Genomic DNA, 18,484 nt, shown 5'->3' with positions numbered 1-18,484 from the left:
AAACTACTTCCTTTACCAAGGACTGTGGAAAAGTAATGTTAGCTCAACAACTTGCAGAACAATTGGATGAGGAACAAAGAATTATAAAAGAACGAGAAGGAGCAACACATGTAGAAAAGATTATTCTTGAGAATGTAGAAGAAGAAAAAGTAACCAAAGAAGAAATATTGGCTATGTTTTGACATTTCAATGTAGTTTAACTCGACACTGAAGCTTCCCAATTTGTTAAAGGAAAGGTAAAAACTAAAAATGTTGGTAAGACTATTCTTCCATGTACTTTTGATGAGTCTTATTACTATGGCCTTTGTGATAATGAACTAGAATCAGCTGAATTGATAGATACCGACATGGAAATTATGATTGCTGCTAAAACACTTAGAGTCCCTCTGGGAGTTATTAAAGATGTTCCAAGGTTGGCCCATATGAATATCCCATTGACTTTGTAGTAGTTGATATGCCTACTGATTGCTCAATTATTTTTGGAAGAATTTTCTTGAATACCGTAGGGGCAAATATTGATTGCAAGAATGACACAATTTCTCTGAAGTTTGGAGAAGACGAAATATAATTCCATTTCTCAAATTTTTACCACAAGCCCACTTATGAAGAGTTTGAACAGCAAGAAGAAGAAGATGGAAACACTATCACCTGTATTGCCGCTTTATTTATTGAAACACCTAATGATGATCTAGAAATAAGCTTGATTAAAAACAATAGTATCCCCAAAGACATTAGTAAGATAGAGATTAATGAGTATCTTGATTCCTCTCCTATGACCGATTCTCTTATAAATGAAGTTTATGAAGTTCCAGAAAGAAAGGGAGATGAGGAACTTCCACCCCCCCACCCCACACTCCGAACTCAAACTTGTTTCTAAAAAAATGAAATATAGGTTTTTTAGATGATACTAACAAATACCTTGTTATTGTAAGTGCCGATCTTACATAAAAGGAAGAAGACAACTTGATGATTATACTAAATATGCACCGTAAAGCTTTTGGGTATTCTATGTTTTTTTTACCGTGAAACCGTTGGGAGTCCCCTATGGTGTGATTTTTTTATATAAATTTGGAAGGCTGACCCTAAGACAGGTTCACCTTAAAGGAAAAAAAGTTACATGTATAATTACGAAGGCACAAGAGGAAGGGGAAATCTACCACAAGCAAACTAAGGAAAAGAAGAGAAACTGCACGTGAACTAAAAGTTGTGTATCCAAGCTGAGAGGAAGCCTTGTGAATCGGCTTAACCCTGTGAACAATGAGGCCAATATCATGTTTAAAGACCATACGCTAGGTCTAAAAGAGTTGTTGTTTTCCTTCAAAAACTTTACTGTTTCTGATTTTCCAAATCCCCACATCGCACAAATAGCCACTTCCATGAATTTTGGACCTTGGAAAGTTAACTTAGCTCTCTCAAACATTGTCGCCATGCTTGGATCAGTTGCCCAGATAATACCTAGCTTGTGCCAAACTCTGATTGTGAAACAGCAGTTAAAGAAAATATGCTCTCGTGTCTCGCGTTCTCGCTGTCCACGCATCGCACAATTCACTCTTGAGTTAAGGTGCCAATGCCTCCTCCCAATCAGGTCTCTCATGTTAAGCCTATCCACCAATAATAACCAAACGAAAACCTTTTGCTTATGCAGACTTTTACTCTTCCATAACTTTCTGAAAATCGGTGAGACCTCGAAGTCAACAAACATAAATTTATAATAAGCTACAGATGAATACCGACCATTTTGTGCCATGAACGTCCAACTATCAGGCTTCACCCTATCGAGCTCATTTTGCTTCAGTATAACTAACAAAGCTGTATTTTTTTTTGGGTATTCTATAGATGACTTGAAGGAGATTAGTCCCTCGATAGCCACCCATTGAATATTTATGGAAGAAGGCACTCAACCGGTTGAAGACTTTCAATGAAGGCTTAAAGCGCAAATAAAAGAAGTGGTAGGCAAGGAGATAATTCGCCTCTTAGATGCAAGTATCATTTATCATGTGACGGAAAGCGACTAGGTAGGTCATGTTCACTGTATTCCAAAGAAAGGTGGATTTACTCCTGTACTGAATGAACACAATGAATTAGTCCCTACTAGAACTATGTCTAGGCATAGAATTTGTATTGATTTTACAAATCTAAACAAAGAAACTAGAAAGGATCACTATCCTCTACCATTAATAGATAAACAAATTAGAGAGAGAGATAGAGAGTTACAAAGCACTCTTACTTTTGTTATCTAGATGTATATTTTGGCTTTTCTCAAATAGTTGGTCATCCAGAAGATCAACTTCAAACAACTATTACTTGCCCCTTTGGTTTATATGCTTATCGCCATATGCCGTTTGGTTCATGCAATGCACCCGCTACCTTCTAGAGATGTATGACTGCTATAATTGAGGATTTTGTTGAAAACATCATGGAAGTATTAATGGAAGACTTATCTGTTTATGGAATTTCATTTAACCATTGTCTTAACAATCTGAATAAAGTTTTGCAGCGATGTGAAGACAATAATCTTGTATTGAATTGGGCGAAATTCCACTTCAGTACAAGAAGGAATAGTGCTTGGGCACAAGATCATAGATAATGGCATAGAGGTTGATAAACAAAAAATAGAAGCAATAGAGAGGATACAACCTTCATGTGTTGTGAAAGGTATAAGGAATTTTCTTAGTCATGCAGGTTTTATAGGAGGTTCATTAAGAATTTATTTAAAGTTGCTAGACCATTAACTAATATCTTACAGAAGGATGCTCGTTTTAATTTTGATGAAAGTTGTTTCACTGTTGTTACCACCTTAAAACAAGCTCTTCTAATTGCTCCTATCATTAAATCACCTAATTGTAGGAAGTCTTTAATTTATTTAGTGAAGCTCGTAATGAAGTCGTTAGGGCTATTCTTTGCTAGTAATGACGGTGATGAACTTAATATCATTCATCATGCTAGTCGCACTCTTAATGAGGCCCAAAGAAGATACCCCATGCCAATAAGGAACTCTTTGCAATTGTCTTCTCTTGTGATAAATTGAGATCTTACATTATTGACTCGAAACTTAGAGTGCATACTGATTGTGATAGCTTAAAAGAAATCCTTGAAATAACTAATGTTAAGCCTAAAATGATTCATTGGACTTTACTTCTATAAGAGTTTGAGTTGGAGATTACGTAAAGGAAGGAAAAGCCATCTGAAGTACCAAGTTCATTTGAATAAATACTAGCACAAGAGAAGGTATCAACAATCTATATACCCCAAGGTACCATTCGCATAGAGAAGAAATTTTCTAACACTTTTTGTAATGGGTTTAGCAATTTTTTGCGATCAACCATACATAAGGGAAAGAGGAAAATATTGAAAAAGTTGAAGGAAGTAAATTCCCCAAACTCATTCCTTGATAACCAAGTAAGTGAGGTAAGTTTAATCTTACCCATTTTTGGTTTTCGGTTCTTGTTTTGTTATTTTCGTTTTTCTGAGCATATTGTAAGTTTTCGGAGGTTGGTACGGGCGGTACGACCGCATGCGCCTGTAACAACGATCGTTAAACCCCTAGTAAACTCTATCTTGTTTTCTTCGATTTTGCAAAGAGATGGTACGATTGGGTGGTGTGGGCAGACCTACCCGTACTGATGGTCGTTAACTTCTCTGTTAATCTTCGTCTTTAGCTTTTGTGTTTTATTAAAAAAAACTTTTTAACCTTTTGTTATGGGTAGACTATACGGCGCCGATGTCCGCTTCGTGCATGCACCACATCACCGTTCCGACGACGAGGCCCTCTGGTGAGCGCCGCATATATCGACTAGTAGGTCTTCTGGTGAAGTTACCTAGGGTTAGGACCAACAACTATAGGTTAGGGTTAGGTCATGCTACTACTATTATGTTTGCTTTACTTGTTACTAGATATGTGTTATCAAGCACCGGGATCCTCCATACTCCTTCCATCCTGTGAAGGTGGTGTGAGATTTATTAAAATTTAGATGTATCTATCTAGACACGAGATACATCTAAGGGCTCCTTCGATTTATAGCGTAGAAAAAGCATGGGAATAGGAAAATCATAGGATTGGGATGTCATGCCCATTTAAATTCTACGGAAAGATATGTGTTTGATGTAGTAAAAGAATTTTTCCATCGGTATGACTTAATATTTTTTTCTATAGGATTTACACTACATGATTAGTTCCTATAGAACGTGTTCCTATAGGACGAGTTTCTATAAATCAAACAAATTGTAAAGAAAAATTTCCATCAGATCCAATCTTACACGATTCCTTTACAAATTTTATGAATCAAATGAGTCCTAAATTTCGATAAATCTCAGACAACCTTTATGGATAGAGGAGGGAGTATCTGGTTCAGGTTATGGGATTCGCTAGTGTTGCTCTTACTAGCTAGCTGTAGTCAGCCGGTACTACTAATTCGACTTGGGAGTTGGGTGCAGGCGAGTGGTGCGGCCATAGTATATTACGTCAGGGATCCTGCGCTACGAGCATGGGGTCTTCTTTGCCCGCCTAGGGAAGGCAACATCGCCAGTCCAGCAGGTGAAATATGTTATACGGATCGGATGCGTCCCTCCTGCGTTGGGTTGGTTCACTCCATGCACCCATGTTCTCTTCGCTCCCAGGCTTCAGGGGTCGGACGAATCTGCCGCCCGCGGAGACGACGAAGGTGGGCAGGCAGCTGGGCAGGAGGGCCTCCCCTCGCCTCCCCCACTTGCGCCTGGATTCCGGACGAAACGCGCCAAAATTCCACTTTTCCGGTCATCCAACCTCATGCAACGAACACAGTTTGGTGTGTATATTCTACTCCTGGTTTCATTGACAGGATAATTGTGAGCCACAAGTATAGGCACGTGGCGCTGAAGATGAAGACCACCATAGCAATGTCGTTCACGCCCGGTCACAAGCATCATCACGTCGCTGATCACGAAGACGAACATCATCATGATACTGTTGTTCACGCCCGTCACAAGCATCACCATGTCATCGACCACGAAGAGGAAAACCACCAGGACACCGCCGGTCACGTCGGTCACAAGCTTCGCCACATCGCCGACCACGAAGAGGAACACCACCATTGCACCGCCGTTCACCCTCGTCACAAGCATAACCACATCGCCAACGACGAAACTGAATACCACCATGACACCGTCGGTCACGCCGGTCCCAAGTGTCACCACGTCGCCAACAACGAAGACGAACATCACCAAGCCGCCACCACCATGGATTATCACCTCTCACTTCTCACACATCATCACCACATCAATGTCCATGAACATGGCAAGCAAGAAGTTGAGCAAGACTGCTCCAAACTATGCTCACACATACGAACACATTACAGTATACTAGCGAGTCATTTATCTGTCAGCATGAAAGTCATGCGGAATGGTGAGGTGAACCTACTCCTTAAAGGAAATTTCAAACGGTTGAGCGTGTGCGACGAATTTGGCAAAATTCTCTCAAAACTTCATACACAAAATTGACGATTTACGACCAACGAAACTTGAAACCGATTGTGGGAATTGATTCGTCTCATCGACACGCATCTTTTTCATGTATAGCTTATTTCGATTCAAACTATGTTTGTGTGATTTAAAAAGAGGGTGTGTGGAGTAGTGTAAGGGAGAGCGAGACTAAGTAAGAACAGGTGCACAGGTTGCATCTATTGAGCCAAGGAGGCGCGAGAACGGGACAGGTCCGCTAGGAACGTCCGAACTGGGCGTTCCTTCAGGGCCTGTGTTCCAGGGTTGTTTTGAGAATCGGTTCATCCAAGAACGCGAGTGAACCCATACAACCAAATGGGCCGAAAATTGTTGGACCGATGCGAGCCAAGGTACATGCAGGCTACTAAACGCGCCCTATATGGCTGGACTGATTAGGTTTCCATGATCAGGATGAGAATCATTCCCCTCTTATAATCATTCTTCCCATGCGGAAGCGAACACGAAATAGCATTACTCTAGGAAGTAGTTTTCCACACGTTCGCCCCCTCCAGGTGTGCAACTTGTTTCCAGCAGTGAGGTACTGAATAAGTGAATATCACTTGTGGGTGTGAGCTTGCCAGTTTGTTGCTAAAAAGACCACCACTTAAGGGTCTACTAGCTGAAAATTCAGGAGAAGCTCCGGTAGCTTTCGTTAGGTTTCCACGATTAATCTCCGGTAGCCCAGTGAGGTACGGAATAGTATGAACAGTAAAAGTAGCACGTCAGTACCAGGCAGAAACTCTCGCGGAGGAGCGGCAAGCTGGTGTTGTTTGCTGAAACAGTTGATCTTCATGGTGTATGGAGGTTTACTCGTGGATAATGCTTGTTTTCTCATTGGGAAAACTGAACCCGCGGTAAGAGGGGCTATCAGTGCAGTGCATTGGAGGTGGGTTTCCGGTTTGGCATTGCCGCAGCTGACAAGGCACCTCTTCTTGGGGTACGCATCGGCCACTTTTTAATGCTGTTATTGGGAGAACTAAGCATCTTCTCTTGTTTGTACCGGAGATATTATCTTTTTTTCTACGTCACTGTCAACGAAAAGAATGTGCCTAGACTCCAGAATGTGGTGCCAACAAAAAGCATGCAGGACTAGGGCCTAGGGGCACTCTCGGTAGGTTCTCTACTATTTAATCAGTGCAACTATATACTATTTTAGTATAAGGCCATCTCCAACGGCGCAACATGAGCGACTGTTTGCGTCCATCGAGCCAAAAAATGCGTCTGGTATCACCTCCAGCGGGGCGACGCAAAGTGACCGAACCATCCGCTGGCCAAATATGTGTCTCGGATGCGTCTCTGCGGACGCTCCACAAACGCGCAAATGTCTTGCCGACGTTTCGTCGGGCCCGCCTGACAGCGACCCTGCGTCGATGCGTCTTCTCAGGCGCGCCAGTGACTGGCGCCGCTGCGTCGCTTCGGCAGTCTGCGCCACGTTAATGGCGATGCCTCGGCTGCCGAGCGGCCGCCGTCCACCTCCGCCAACGAAGTTAATGGTGGCGCCATGCGTCCCGCGGCCGTCTCCTGCCTCCGGCCTATATGAAGAGGACACGTGTTCTTCCTCCTCATCCACTCCTCCAAGCAAACCCTAGCCACCACTAGCTCCACCGTAGCGCCGCCTAGCTCTTCCTGCGACGCAGCCAGGCCCGCGAGGAAGTCCATTGCGGGACCTGGTGGTCAGCGAGGCGGTCGAGGCCGCGGGCCTGGGCGCCCCCGGGGCTGTGGCCGGGGCAGGGGCCGTCGTGGTGGAGCAGCTATGACACCACAGTCGCTGTCGCCTGCGCCCTCCTCGTCTTCGCAGGAGGACCGCTGCTTCGAGTTCCTCCTCCGCATCGACGACGATCCACTCGGCATCAAGCGACTCCCGGACAAGTTCGCCGAGTTCTACGATGGCGTCGAGCCGGCGCAGTTGCACTACGGGAAGCCAGCTGCAACTTCTGCCAGTGGAATGTCGAGGTCTTGTTCGACGGGCAGGGCAAGATGTACCTGCACACGGGGTGGGACAAGTTCGCCCGCGACCTCGAGCTCGAGCCCGGCTGCCAGCTCATCTTTCTCTACGAGGGTGACGGCGAGATGATCGTCAAGGTGTTCGACGACACAGCGTGCCGCAGGCACTACCACACCGGCGAATCCGGCTCGGACACCGATAGTTAGAACTTAGAGTGTTCTTTCTTTGCAGCGAATATGGCTACAGGCTAGTTAAAGCCAGTAGTGAAGGTTTCTGGATGTTCTTCCTCGGAAGAACCAACAGGAGCACTGTCACCAGCTGGATTTTCCAGTTTGGGTGACTGGGTGTACCCACGAGTGTTATTTCTTGGTAGCAAACATACGAAAATCAACACAAACTGATTTTCTCTTTTTAAAATGTTTTATTTGTGTCAACCATGGTTCAAACTATGTACTTAGTTTGTGTAAAATCATGTTCCAATATGTAATATTTGGAACTATGTTTAAATGGAGAAGAGGAAAAAAAACCAAGTGAAAAAAATGCGTCGCCCTGCTAGAACCACCTCCAGACGCAAACGGACGCGCGGACAAAAACGGTCATTTTAGCATCTGCGGCTTAAACGGACGCTCGTGGATAATAAAATGTGTAGCGCCCGCTGGGATGCTCTAATTGTACTCATGGACTGCGTAAATTAATCAATTAATTTGAGCAGGGGTTGTTTACATATGGAGTCTTTGCTTTCAGGCGCCCACAAGAAGGTTTGTGCTCTTGTGTCAATGGATAGACGGAGTTCTCCCCTCTCTTCGCTCCCAGGCTCCAGGAGTTGGATGAATGATAAATCTGCCGCCTGCGGAGACGACGAAGGTGGGCAGTCAGCTGGGCAGGAGGGGCTCCCCTCGCCTCTCCCACTTGTGCATGGATTCCCGACGAAACGCGCCAAAATTCCACTTTTCTGGTCACCCAACCTCACGCAACGAACACAGTTTGGTGTGTATATTCTACTCTTAGTTTCATTGACAGGATAAGTGTGAGCCACTAGCTACCATCTTGCAGGTTTGTCATGCTCAATCACTGGGCTAGCAGGTACTAGAAGAACAATGTTGATGTGCCGTACTGTGTTCAAGTGGTGCGAACGGTGCTATATTTATGGCTGGGCTGATTAGGCTTCCAGGATCAGGATGAGAATCATTAATCTTATAATCAATCTTCACATGCGGAAGCCGAACACGAAATTGCATTATCCTAGCAAGTAGTTTTCCACACGTTCGCCGCCTCCGCCTCCAGGTGCAACTTGTTTTCAGCAGTGGAGTACTGAATAGTGAATACCACTTGTGGACACCAGTGTGAGCTTGCCAATTTGTTGCCAAAATACCACCACTTACGGGTCTACTAGCTGAAAATTCAGGAGAAGCTCCACTAGCTTTCGCTAGAAGAGCTCTGGGACTGCCACTGGCTGTACTACTAATTAGGTTTCCATGATTAAGCTGAGAATCATTCCTCTTGTGATCGATCTGCCCATGCGGAAGCGGAACACAAAATAGCATTATCGTAGGAGGTAGTTTTACATACGTTCGCCGCCTCCAGGTGCAACTTGATTCGCTCCACTTGTCCACTTCACCGTGGGCTTCTCAGGTAGTTGCCAACAGACCTACTGGTTAGTGATCTGGACAGCAGCAGCTTCCGTTAAGAGAACTCTCTAAAGGACATAGAAATTATTCCTGTAGACATAGATTCTATGAGCTCAAAGGTAAATAAACAGATAGACATAATTTTCCATGAAAATGTAACAATTTCAGTTTTATCCATGGACCATGGTGCAACAAACAATTAGGCTGAAGAGTGGCAGGCTGGTGTTGTTTGCTGAAACAGTTGATCCTCATAGTGTATACATGGAGGTTTACATGTGGATGATGCTTGTTTTCTCGTGGAGAATACAGAACCCGCGGCAAGGGGCTACGAGAGCAGTGCATTGGAGGTGGGTTTCCAGCTGAGATTTGGCATTGCTACAAGCTGACAAAGGCACCTCTTTCTGGGGATACACATCGGACACTTTTTAATGCTGTTATGGGAGAACTAAGCATCTTCTCTTGTTTGTACCAGCGATATTATCATTCGTACGTCACTATCAGAGAAAAGAATGTGCCCAGACTCCAGACTTTGGTACCAAGGAAAAGCATCCAGGACTAGAGAGTACTCTTTGGTAGATTCTACAATTACATTACTTACACGTGGAGTTTTGCTTTCACGCGCCACCGGTGTCAAATCAATGGATGGATGGACTTCTCCGTTGTATGCCGCCACCGGTTCCTGACTGGAAGGACCAGGGTTGCGAGCCACCCATGTTCCCTCCTAGGGTGTAGGACACTTGGGTCAGATGAATCTGCCGCTTGCCCCGCGCAGGAGGGGCTCCCCTCACCTCTCCCGTTTGCGCCTGGATTCCGTCCGAAACGCGCCAAAATTCCCCTTTTCTGGCCATCCAACCTGCCAGAAAGTGCACATAACCAACACAACTTGGTGTCTATATTGTAGTTTGATTGACAAGTTAATTGTGAGCCACAAGCTACCTTCTTGTGGATTTTTCAAACTCAATCAATGAGCTCTTTTTATGTTTTCGTCCCATGGATGGTACTAGAAGAACACTGTTTATGTCCTGTAGTGTGTTCAAGTGGTGCGAACGGTGCCATATGGCCTCAAGTTTAATCGCTTAAATTGCCACTGGCTGATTGATTAGGCCTCCATTATCAAGATGAGAATAATTCCTCATATGATCGGTCTGCCCATATGCAGAAGCGGAACACAAAATAGCATTATCCAAGGTAGTTTTCCAAATGTTCGCCCTCTCCAGGTGCAACTTGTTTTCAGCAGTGGAGTGAATATCACTTGTCGACATCAGTGTGAGCTTGAAAGTTAGTTGCAAAAAGATCACTAGTTATGGATCTACTAGCTGAAAACTCAGGTAGCTTTCGCTAGAAGATATCTTACACTGCCACTGGCTGCACTAGTTAGGTTTCAATGATTAAGCTAAGAATCATTCCTCTTATGGTTGATCTACCCATGCGGAAGCGGAATACAAAATAGCATTATCATAGGAAGTGGATTTTGCACACGTGCGCCGCCTTGAGCTGCAACTTAGTTTTCAGCAGTGGAGTGAATATTGATCGATGCTAGCTAGCTCCACTTGTCAATGTCAGTGTGGGCATGTCAATTAGATGCAGAAGATAAGTAGTTGGGAATATCCTACTGGCTGAAAACTCAGGAGAAGCTCCGGTAGCTCTCGTCAAAAGATATCTACAAGACTTGAAAATTATTCCTATAGACTTAACTTGTGCGAGCTCAAAGGTAAATCAACAAACTTTCTTTACCATGACAAAGTAACAATTTTATTTTTATCCACGAAAACTGGTAGAATAGGCAGTGACATTGGTAAACGTTGGTCAAACAGGTGCTACTCCTGTATACATATGGGAGCTCAAAGGTAAATCAAAAAACTTTCTTTACCATGACAAAGTAACAATTTCATGTTTATCTATGGAAACTGGTAGAATAGGCAGTGACATAGGTAAACGTTGGTCAAACAGGTGCTACTCCTGTATACATATGGGAGCTCAAAGGTAAATCAAAAAACTTTCTTTACCATGACAAAGTAACAATTTCATTTTTATCCACGAAAACTGGTAGAATAGGCAGTGACATAGGTAAACGTTGGTCAAACAGGTGCTACTCCTGTATACATATGGGTTGATCGACCATAATTTGATTTTAGAAAGGATAGCCAAAGAGTGAAAACGCTCTACAAGATGATAATGAAAACCATTTGCATGCATGGAGAACAGGAAGTTATACTGTATTAAATGTTGGAACAAGGAAGTACTGCTAAGATTTGACTTAATGACAATTACGAGTGTGCGCACAGGATAGAAATAGATATACAAAATGGTCTGATAACCATCAGAGAGTAAGAATACCATAGAAGTGCCAGGCAGAAGCTCCTGTGGAAGAGTGGGAAGCTGGTGTCGTTTGCTGAAACTGATGATCTACGTTCCATCTACCGTATTCAGTCCAGCTTTACTTCAGTGTTCTTGATAGCACCATGACATTGAAGTTCATCGAACTGGGAATCTTGTGCATTATGTCCTTAATGATATGCACAGCATCCTGATTAAATAAAAAATAAAATTATTATTGCAGCAGGAGAGAAATAATTGCAAATGCACATGAGCACTAGGATAAACACTACTAACTGAATCCATTTTTTTAGTACCAATGCACCCTTGAGCCTATTCTATTTAGGGTTAATTGGATATATGCCACTGCAATTTCCGACTATTTGAGAAACACCACTAGAACTTTCAACTTTAGAAAAACGCCATTGCAATTCTTCAGACAACCCATAGATGCCATTACGTTCACTAAACAGAGATACTAGCCAATATACACTCATACTTACAGTTGTATATATTATACGTGGTGGGCTCCACCTGAACCTATCAGGCTTAGATGCTTAGACGTGGGAAATTTGATGATTAAGCTTGGACTTTGATGATTTCCCCTTTATAGGATTTTTTTGCCCCATGTTATTCTAAATTATTCTATTCTTTTGAGGATACAGGATAAAAACATGTGACCAAAGTATCCTAATGTGCTGCTTTCTTCCACAGAGGCGACCATGCGCCAGGTATTCGAAGGCCCAACACGAGCAGCGCTGGACTAGTGCAGAGGAGCACTTGTCTTGCGGGATGGTGGTTCTCACGAGCACGGGGAGAGTGGATTCGGGGCCAAAATCGTCGTTGCTATCGAGTGGTCGCCGTCGTCTGCCGCCGACAAGGGTAGAGGGGGTTGTGGGAACCTCGGTCCATTCAGAGACGAGGGAAGAAAACATGGGAATCAGTGTTCGCCGCCGGCATGCTCGCAGTCATCCACCGGCACCACTGCTGCCATGCTCGCTGACTTCCGCCGCCAAGGGGAGGTCGCATTCAGCGGAGCTTCGGTCAGGCCGGATTGCGGGAACCAGGTGTAGCCCGCCGCCAGGACTGCCGGCTTCTTTCACCTCCATGTCCATCTCGCCGCCTCCCACTGCCGGAGTTATCGGATTTGTTTCACGACGGGGAAGCCAAAAGAGAATCGCGTCTGCGTTTCGGGTTGACCTAGTATGATTCGATTTGTTTGCCAAAAAAAAGTCCGACTCGGGTGGGACCCACCATTATACGTATGTATGATAGAAATACTTAGTGCATATTGTTGGCATATGTGTTTAAGTAGGCATAATGGCATCTATGAAACGTACAAGGAATTGCAGTGGTGTTTTTCTAAAGATGAAAGTTGCGGTAGCGTTTCTCAAATAGTCAGAAATTGATGGCATCTATGAAACGTACAAGGAATTGCAGTGGTGTTTTTCTAAAGATGAAAGTTGCGGTAGCGTTTCTCAAATAGTCAGAAATTGGAGTCTAATATATCCAACGTTCAAAAAAGCGTACGCTCAGGCGCGCTTAAGCGCAGCTTAGAGCGAAGCGGAGGCCAAACGCTCCGTTTCTGGCCTGAGCGGGAGGAAAAGCGCTAAGCGCGATTAAGCTGTCCGATTAAGCGTTGAGAGGCGCCTAAGCGCGCGAAAGGGGGCAGAAAAGAAGAAAAGCGCGTCGCTGAGCGTCCATGGTCGCGGGCGGCAAAACGAAAAAATTGAGGGGAACTGACCGGGAAAAGTATGTAGAAGATGAGGATAGGATTCCTGGGCACCCCAATCGACCACTCCCCTGCACGCGATCCACAGAGAGAGGCAGGGAGAGAGGCGGCGGCAGCGGCGCATCCCGATTCCCACCTTCTGCTCCGCCGGCGACGCTGCTCCTCCACCGCCGTCCATCTCGTCCTCCAGGCCGGCGGGACGTGTACTGCCCTCCTCCGCTGCCCGTCCCGCTCATTCCCTCTCCGCCCAGGCGCTCGATTTCAGATCGAGCTCGACCTCATCGCCGCCGGCTGTCCGCCATGCCTCGGCCCTCAGGTATTCCTAACCCGGCTATCCCTTTTATTCTCCGTATGTCCTTCACCTATGTGCTAGTGGCGCTGTGCTGTACTGCTGTGGTGTGGTGCTATCTGCACTAGATGGATTGATCTAGCCTGCTCGTGTATGTGCTGCACTGCTGCTGACTATTGGCTTGATGTATGTAGCGCTGTGTTGTACTGCTGTGGTACTGTATTGATATCTGCTGCTAGGTTGTTGTTGCTACTGGTTAATTAATGATTAATGAAGTTAGCTTAGTTGATTGCTGCATCTAGTATTTTTGTTGCTGCTAAACCTAAGATTTGCTTGCAATTTGTAGGTACTGTCAAGAAATGGACATTGATCCGGGTGCGGGTGAATCGGTGCCTGAGGTGCCAATTGCATTGATCGGCATAATTGAATAGTATAGCTTGCAACTTTGACATTTGCTTGGTAAATTCTAATATATTCTTCCTGTGCGCATCTAGCATCCGGAGAAAGGACTTGGAGAACAAGAAAGTGGAGAAAAACCAAGCCAAATCAAACTATGTGAACCATACCCTTTATTCTTCTTGCAATTGTAGCATTGCATGCATGCATATGGTACAAAATTACAACATATTATGGTCTATGTATGGCTAGATTGCCTTCCCTGCGCCTGTCCGTACGCTTTTACCCTGAACGCTTAAGCAGCGCTTAAGCTTGCTTAAGCAGTAGTTCCTCTAGGCTGAGCCTCTCCGCTCGCTTAGCGCTCAGCGCTTTTTTGAACGTTGAATATATCCAATTAACCCTCCTTTTTAGGATCCCAAAGGCCTCTAGAATGTCCAAGTCATTACAACGCATTGACAAGTCGAGTCAGTGCTGTTGAATCCTTGATTTTGGTTGCCGATTCTTGTAAATGACCATGCACAATCTTAACTATTCAGATACCTGATGACTGTTGCTTCTATGATTTTACGTAAAATTTACCATGACATAGGATAGGCCCATGACATAACTTGAAGAATACAGTTGTGATAGTAACTTAGTTGAGCACCTCTAAAACCAAGTTGTGGTTCTACTCATATGCTCAAGCCTAGAATAATAGACTAAGAGAAGGGCACGTTATGTCCCCAAGAGGGAACTAGGAAGTAACTGGGAAGCTGTCAGATGTGAAGGTGAAGATAACATTTGCCTCACAATACCATTAGTTTAAGACGGTGCAATGGGATATGAATAGTCCCTACTTGAAAAGTTTTTCGCAATACCTGCAGTAAACTTTCCGGAGATGTGGAACCATGCTTTATTGGTCCACCCTTCATCCCGTCAAGCTCATAAAGTGTTCCTACAGACAATGTCACTCCTTAGTCTTTACTATCCGAAAAAAGCAATAAAACTGACTAATACATTGAGACAAAACAAACAGACTTGCCATTAAGAGCCACGAAACAGATATAATGCTCTTCTACATTGTCAGGGACCTGCACAAGGCCCCAAGTATAGAGGTTAATGTTCTAACTGGAAAAAGGAAAATACAAGTTTGACAGAAAAATCAAACTGAAAGATAACCCCGTGGTACTGTGGTAGTCTATTAGAAACTCATCAATAAAAATACTGTGTACAGCGTTATGTCTTTCCATTCAGACTGAAAGAAACAGCAACAGAAAACACTTAACTACATATGAACTAACAAACTGGGGACTATAATTTTAGGTTCCAAAATCATTTCTATGAGCCCCTACATATCAATCTATTAGCTTCTGCAATGATTAGTTCGTTTCCTGAGATAGGATTCCACCACATATAAGGCAAATAATACCAGTACCTCTGTGTCACCAGCACTGGCAGCCAATGAGTGGGCTCTTGCAATGTCATCGTCCTTTTCCAAAACTCTCGCACGCTAAATGTATGGTAATATGATATTAAGATAAGTTTTAAAAAAACTGTGAAAGTGGTCAAGGTAAGGAGGCCTAACTTGAAGTAAGAAATAAGAACCTCATATGGGTCCATGCTAGCTGTTGATTTGAAGAACAAGTCCAAGCATAAGTTATCCACTACAAAGGACAACATAAGTTCCTTTAGTAAAATTGCAGGAGCAATACTAGTTACATACTGCATTGCATATGCCCTTCAGTACAATTTGCTATCAACCTACATGGTATCAATGTCACTCTATTCACCTGGGCAATAGAAAGACTTTTGCAGAACAATAGGATAGATATACAGAGCAAACCTACATAAACTTTCTGAACATGCATTTCCAACAGCGTGAAGTAGAGTAATAGTTCCACAAGCATTTCCTAATGATTCGATCTGTTTTATGAAATACACATCATCCGAAGTTTCCTGCTGCCAAGGCATGAGACACACACACACACACACATATGGTTAAAGCCAAAACAGTCTGATTCCTGTTATAATGCAGACATAAACTTCTACTCGTACAACACCAAGGAAGGAGTCATGCACTTTACAGTGAACACATTTGCTCACCTTATGTTGAGTGGCTAAGACTTCCTCTGAAGGATGACTTGAACTCTGCATCAAAGCAAAAGAGTGAGTGTGTAGTTCAAGAAAACTACTTTGTGGGAACTAAACTGGTTTATATCAAAAGGGACCATGTGCTGCCAATGTGCTGCGAATTGGACGCCTGAACAGAACAGGGAGAATGTCATGTCCTGTACCTCAGGCGGATCGGGGAAGCAGAAGATGACGGCGAGCACGGGCTGGGGAACCATCGCCAGCGCGTCAGAATCCAGACCGTATACGTCGTGGACCTCTGCCTCGCCCTGCGGCACGCCCAGCGACCACATGAACTGCGCGCGTGGTGGCGACGCGTTCGGTCAGATTGAGGTAGCGATGACTGGAGTAGCGGGAGGAGGGGAGAAGGCCACGAACCTGGTTGAATACGTCCGGGCTGGACTCTAGTGGAGGCCACCGCTCGCCAGAGCAGGCCGGGGCGGCGGAGGGCGGCGCCGCCATCGGGACTTTGCCGGAGGGGAGCGGGTAGTGTCAGAGTGGTGGCCGTCGAGCTCTAGTTCCAGCCGGCCCACGGGTGAGGGGGCTGGGCCGGCATTGTCAGGACACCGTACCATGCGCCGCTAGCGGCCCATCTGCCCAATGTCCATGGCTTGTGTGTATCTAGAGCCCACGATATTCTCAAAACAAAAAATCTTGGGTCCATGTGTATCTATTACGACAAACATACTGAAATTCGTTGCTAAAAAGAACATGTTGAAATTCAAATTGAACCAACGTAAGATATTCCGTACCAAAACATAAACAAAAACTCGATACTAGGACAAAGAATTTTTTTATTAAAAATTACATTCAAATATTTCAATATTAATGTCCAATATTTTTTTCTTGAGTTTTGATTCTGACTTGGGACTTTAAGCAGATCTCACCTAGAGGATACAAACTTGGCGGACGAGATTTTTTATAATAAAAGGAATATCAATGATATCGCGAAGATATCAATTACACCTAGCCTCTGCAAATAAAATTTCAGAATGCATTAAGGGTTTGTTTGATTTGTAAGAATGGCACATGATTCTTAGGGATTGTATTCCTATAGATTTCTTTCCCTATGATCGCCGTTTAATATTGATGAAATAGAACCTATAGAATTCTTTCCTATGGACCTTCCCTAGCCTACTTCATCTAGGAAATTTTACATTAGTTATGAGTTCCTTATAAAATTCCTACGCGAAAGAAAATTCATGTGGCTTTCCTATGGTGCCGTCAACCAACCAGTTGTACCAATTTTTATAAGTTTCTTTTTCATAGGATTCAATGGGGCGGGTCATAGCATTCTTCCATTTTTCTATTCCTTCATTTTTTCTATCCTATCAATCAAACAAACCCTAGGAATGGACACAGCCAAAAAGGAAGAGGAAAAAACACCTCGCTACGGTTATCAATCAAGGACCGGACTACCCGGCGGCGCCGCACGGGTAGCCGATCTGTGCGGCGGTTGGCAAACCAGCTGAAATACGCTCGCGATTGACAGGCTAGCACGTTGCAACATGGTTTTGTCAGGCTAGCAGTGCATGTTCTAGCCATACTACTATATGCATGCATACTCCCTTCTGACATTGGGGACAAAAACGAAGCATCTACAAAATTTCAAGCTACATATTTTTTATAAGTTTCTCACTGTCGTCACAGGTTGCATCTCATGTCTTACGCATGTCTACATAAACCATTGATCACGTAATGGTTGTTAGTACCTTCTGTATTACTTCTAATTGCCATATTACTACTAATTATCAAAAAAATTAGGAGTAATTATGTTCTAGTTACCAGATACCTAATTGCCCGATTAATTATGCCTAGTTATCAGATATAATTATTACTAACTGACAGATTAATTAGGTATAAATGCGAGATTAGTCAACCCCTAACTGCCAGAATTACTAAGAGCAAGTGTTGACTGCCAAAACCCACCGGCGGGCAGCGGCCTTGTCAACACTGTAGAGCCGGGGGGAGCCTAGAGCTGCGGCTGGCTGAGACCCCTCCGAGCGACGGCCCGCAATGCTCTTCTGGTCACACGCGGCGTTGCGAAGTGCAGGGCGTGCCACCCGACCTATACCCGGTCGGGAAGGTGATGAGGGTGCCTCGCTTAGTTTCCCGTAGGGCATACATGTAAACATTAAATACGAGCCTCGATCGGCTCTCGAGTTATCCCGTGAATCGGCTCAAAGAGCCGATCCACCCATGATCCGTACGGGGTGCACGAATACTTGGTGGTCCCGCTTGATCAAAATGGAGCTAATGAGATCTACGACGATTTAGGGTTTTCACCGCATAACCGGATCATCCTACTCCGAGTTGGGCCTTGCGGCCACGCACGGTGCTCGTAAGCCGATCCTAAACAAGGCCGTAAAACCAACATGAAGTTGATTCTAGGAACATCCCGTTTAGGACTTGCGAACGCCACCCTACGTGCCACCGGATCCTCCCCCCATTGTAAGGCCAAACTATTGCGGATATTAAACTAATCCTTGTAGAACAAGGAGCAATCGTAACGGATCAGATCTACTAAATAATGATCAAGCGGGGTGCCGCCCCCACACCTGAGATAGGCGTGAGGGCGGCTAGATATGCAAGGG

At 44.4% G+C, this 18,484-nt stretch overlaps 1 protein-coding gene across 1 annotated transcript; it reads right to left on the bottom strand.

Moving 5' to 3' along the window:
* Positions 1-11,218: 11,218 nt before the first annotated feature.
* On the bottom strand, positions 11,219-16,352 carry LOC124675357 (ubiquitin carboxyl-terminal hydrolase 3-like). The gene is made up of 9 exons (XM_047211428.1): positions 16,269-16,352; positions 16,055-16,186; positions 15,864-15,908; positions 15,608-15,716; positions 15,366-15,424; positions 15,196-15,270; positions 14,803-14,851; positions 14,639-14,715; positions 11,219-11,575 (listed from the first exon to the last, which is right to left on the bottom strand). Exons 1-9 carry the CDS (start codon positions 16,350-16,352, stop codon positions 11,486-11,488), a joined length of 720 nt encoding a protein of 239 aa, XP_047067384.1. The 3' UTR covers positions 11,219-11,485.
* Positions 16,353-18,484: the final 2,132 nt, after the last annotated feature.

The sequence above is a fragment of the Lolium rigidum genome, chromosome 7, assembly GCF_022539505.1.
Source record: "Lolium rigidum isolate FL_2022 chromosome 7, APGP_CSIRO_Lrig_0.1, whole genome shotgun sequence".
Lineage (NCBI taxonomy): Eukaryota > Viridiplantae > Streptophyta > Magnoliopsida > Poales > Poaceae > Lolium > Lolium rigidum.
The sequence above is the reverse complement of the archived record's forward strand: the minus strand, read 5'-3'. Positions and strand labels throughout refer to the sequence as shown.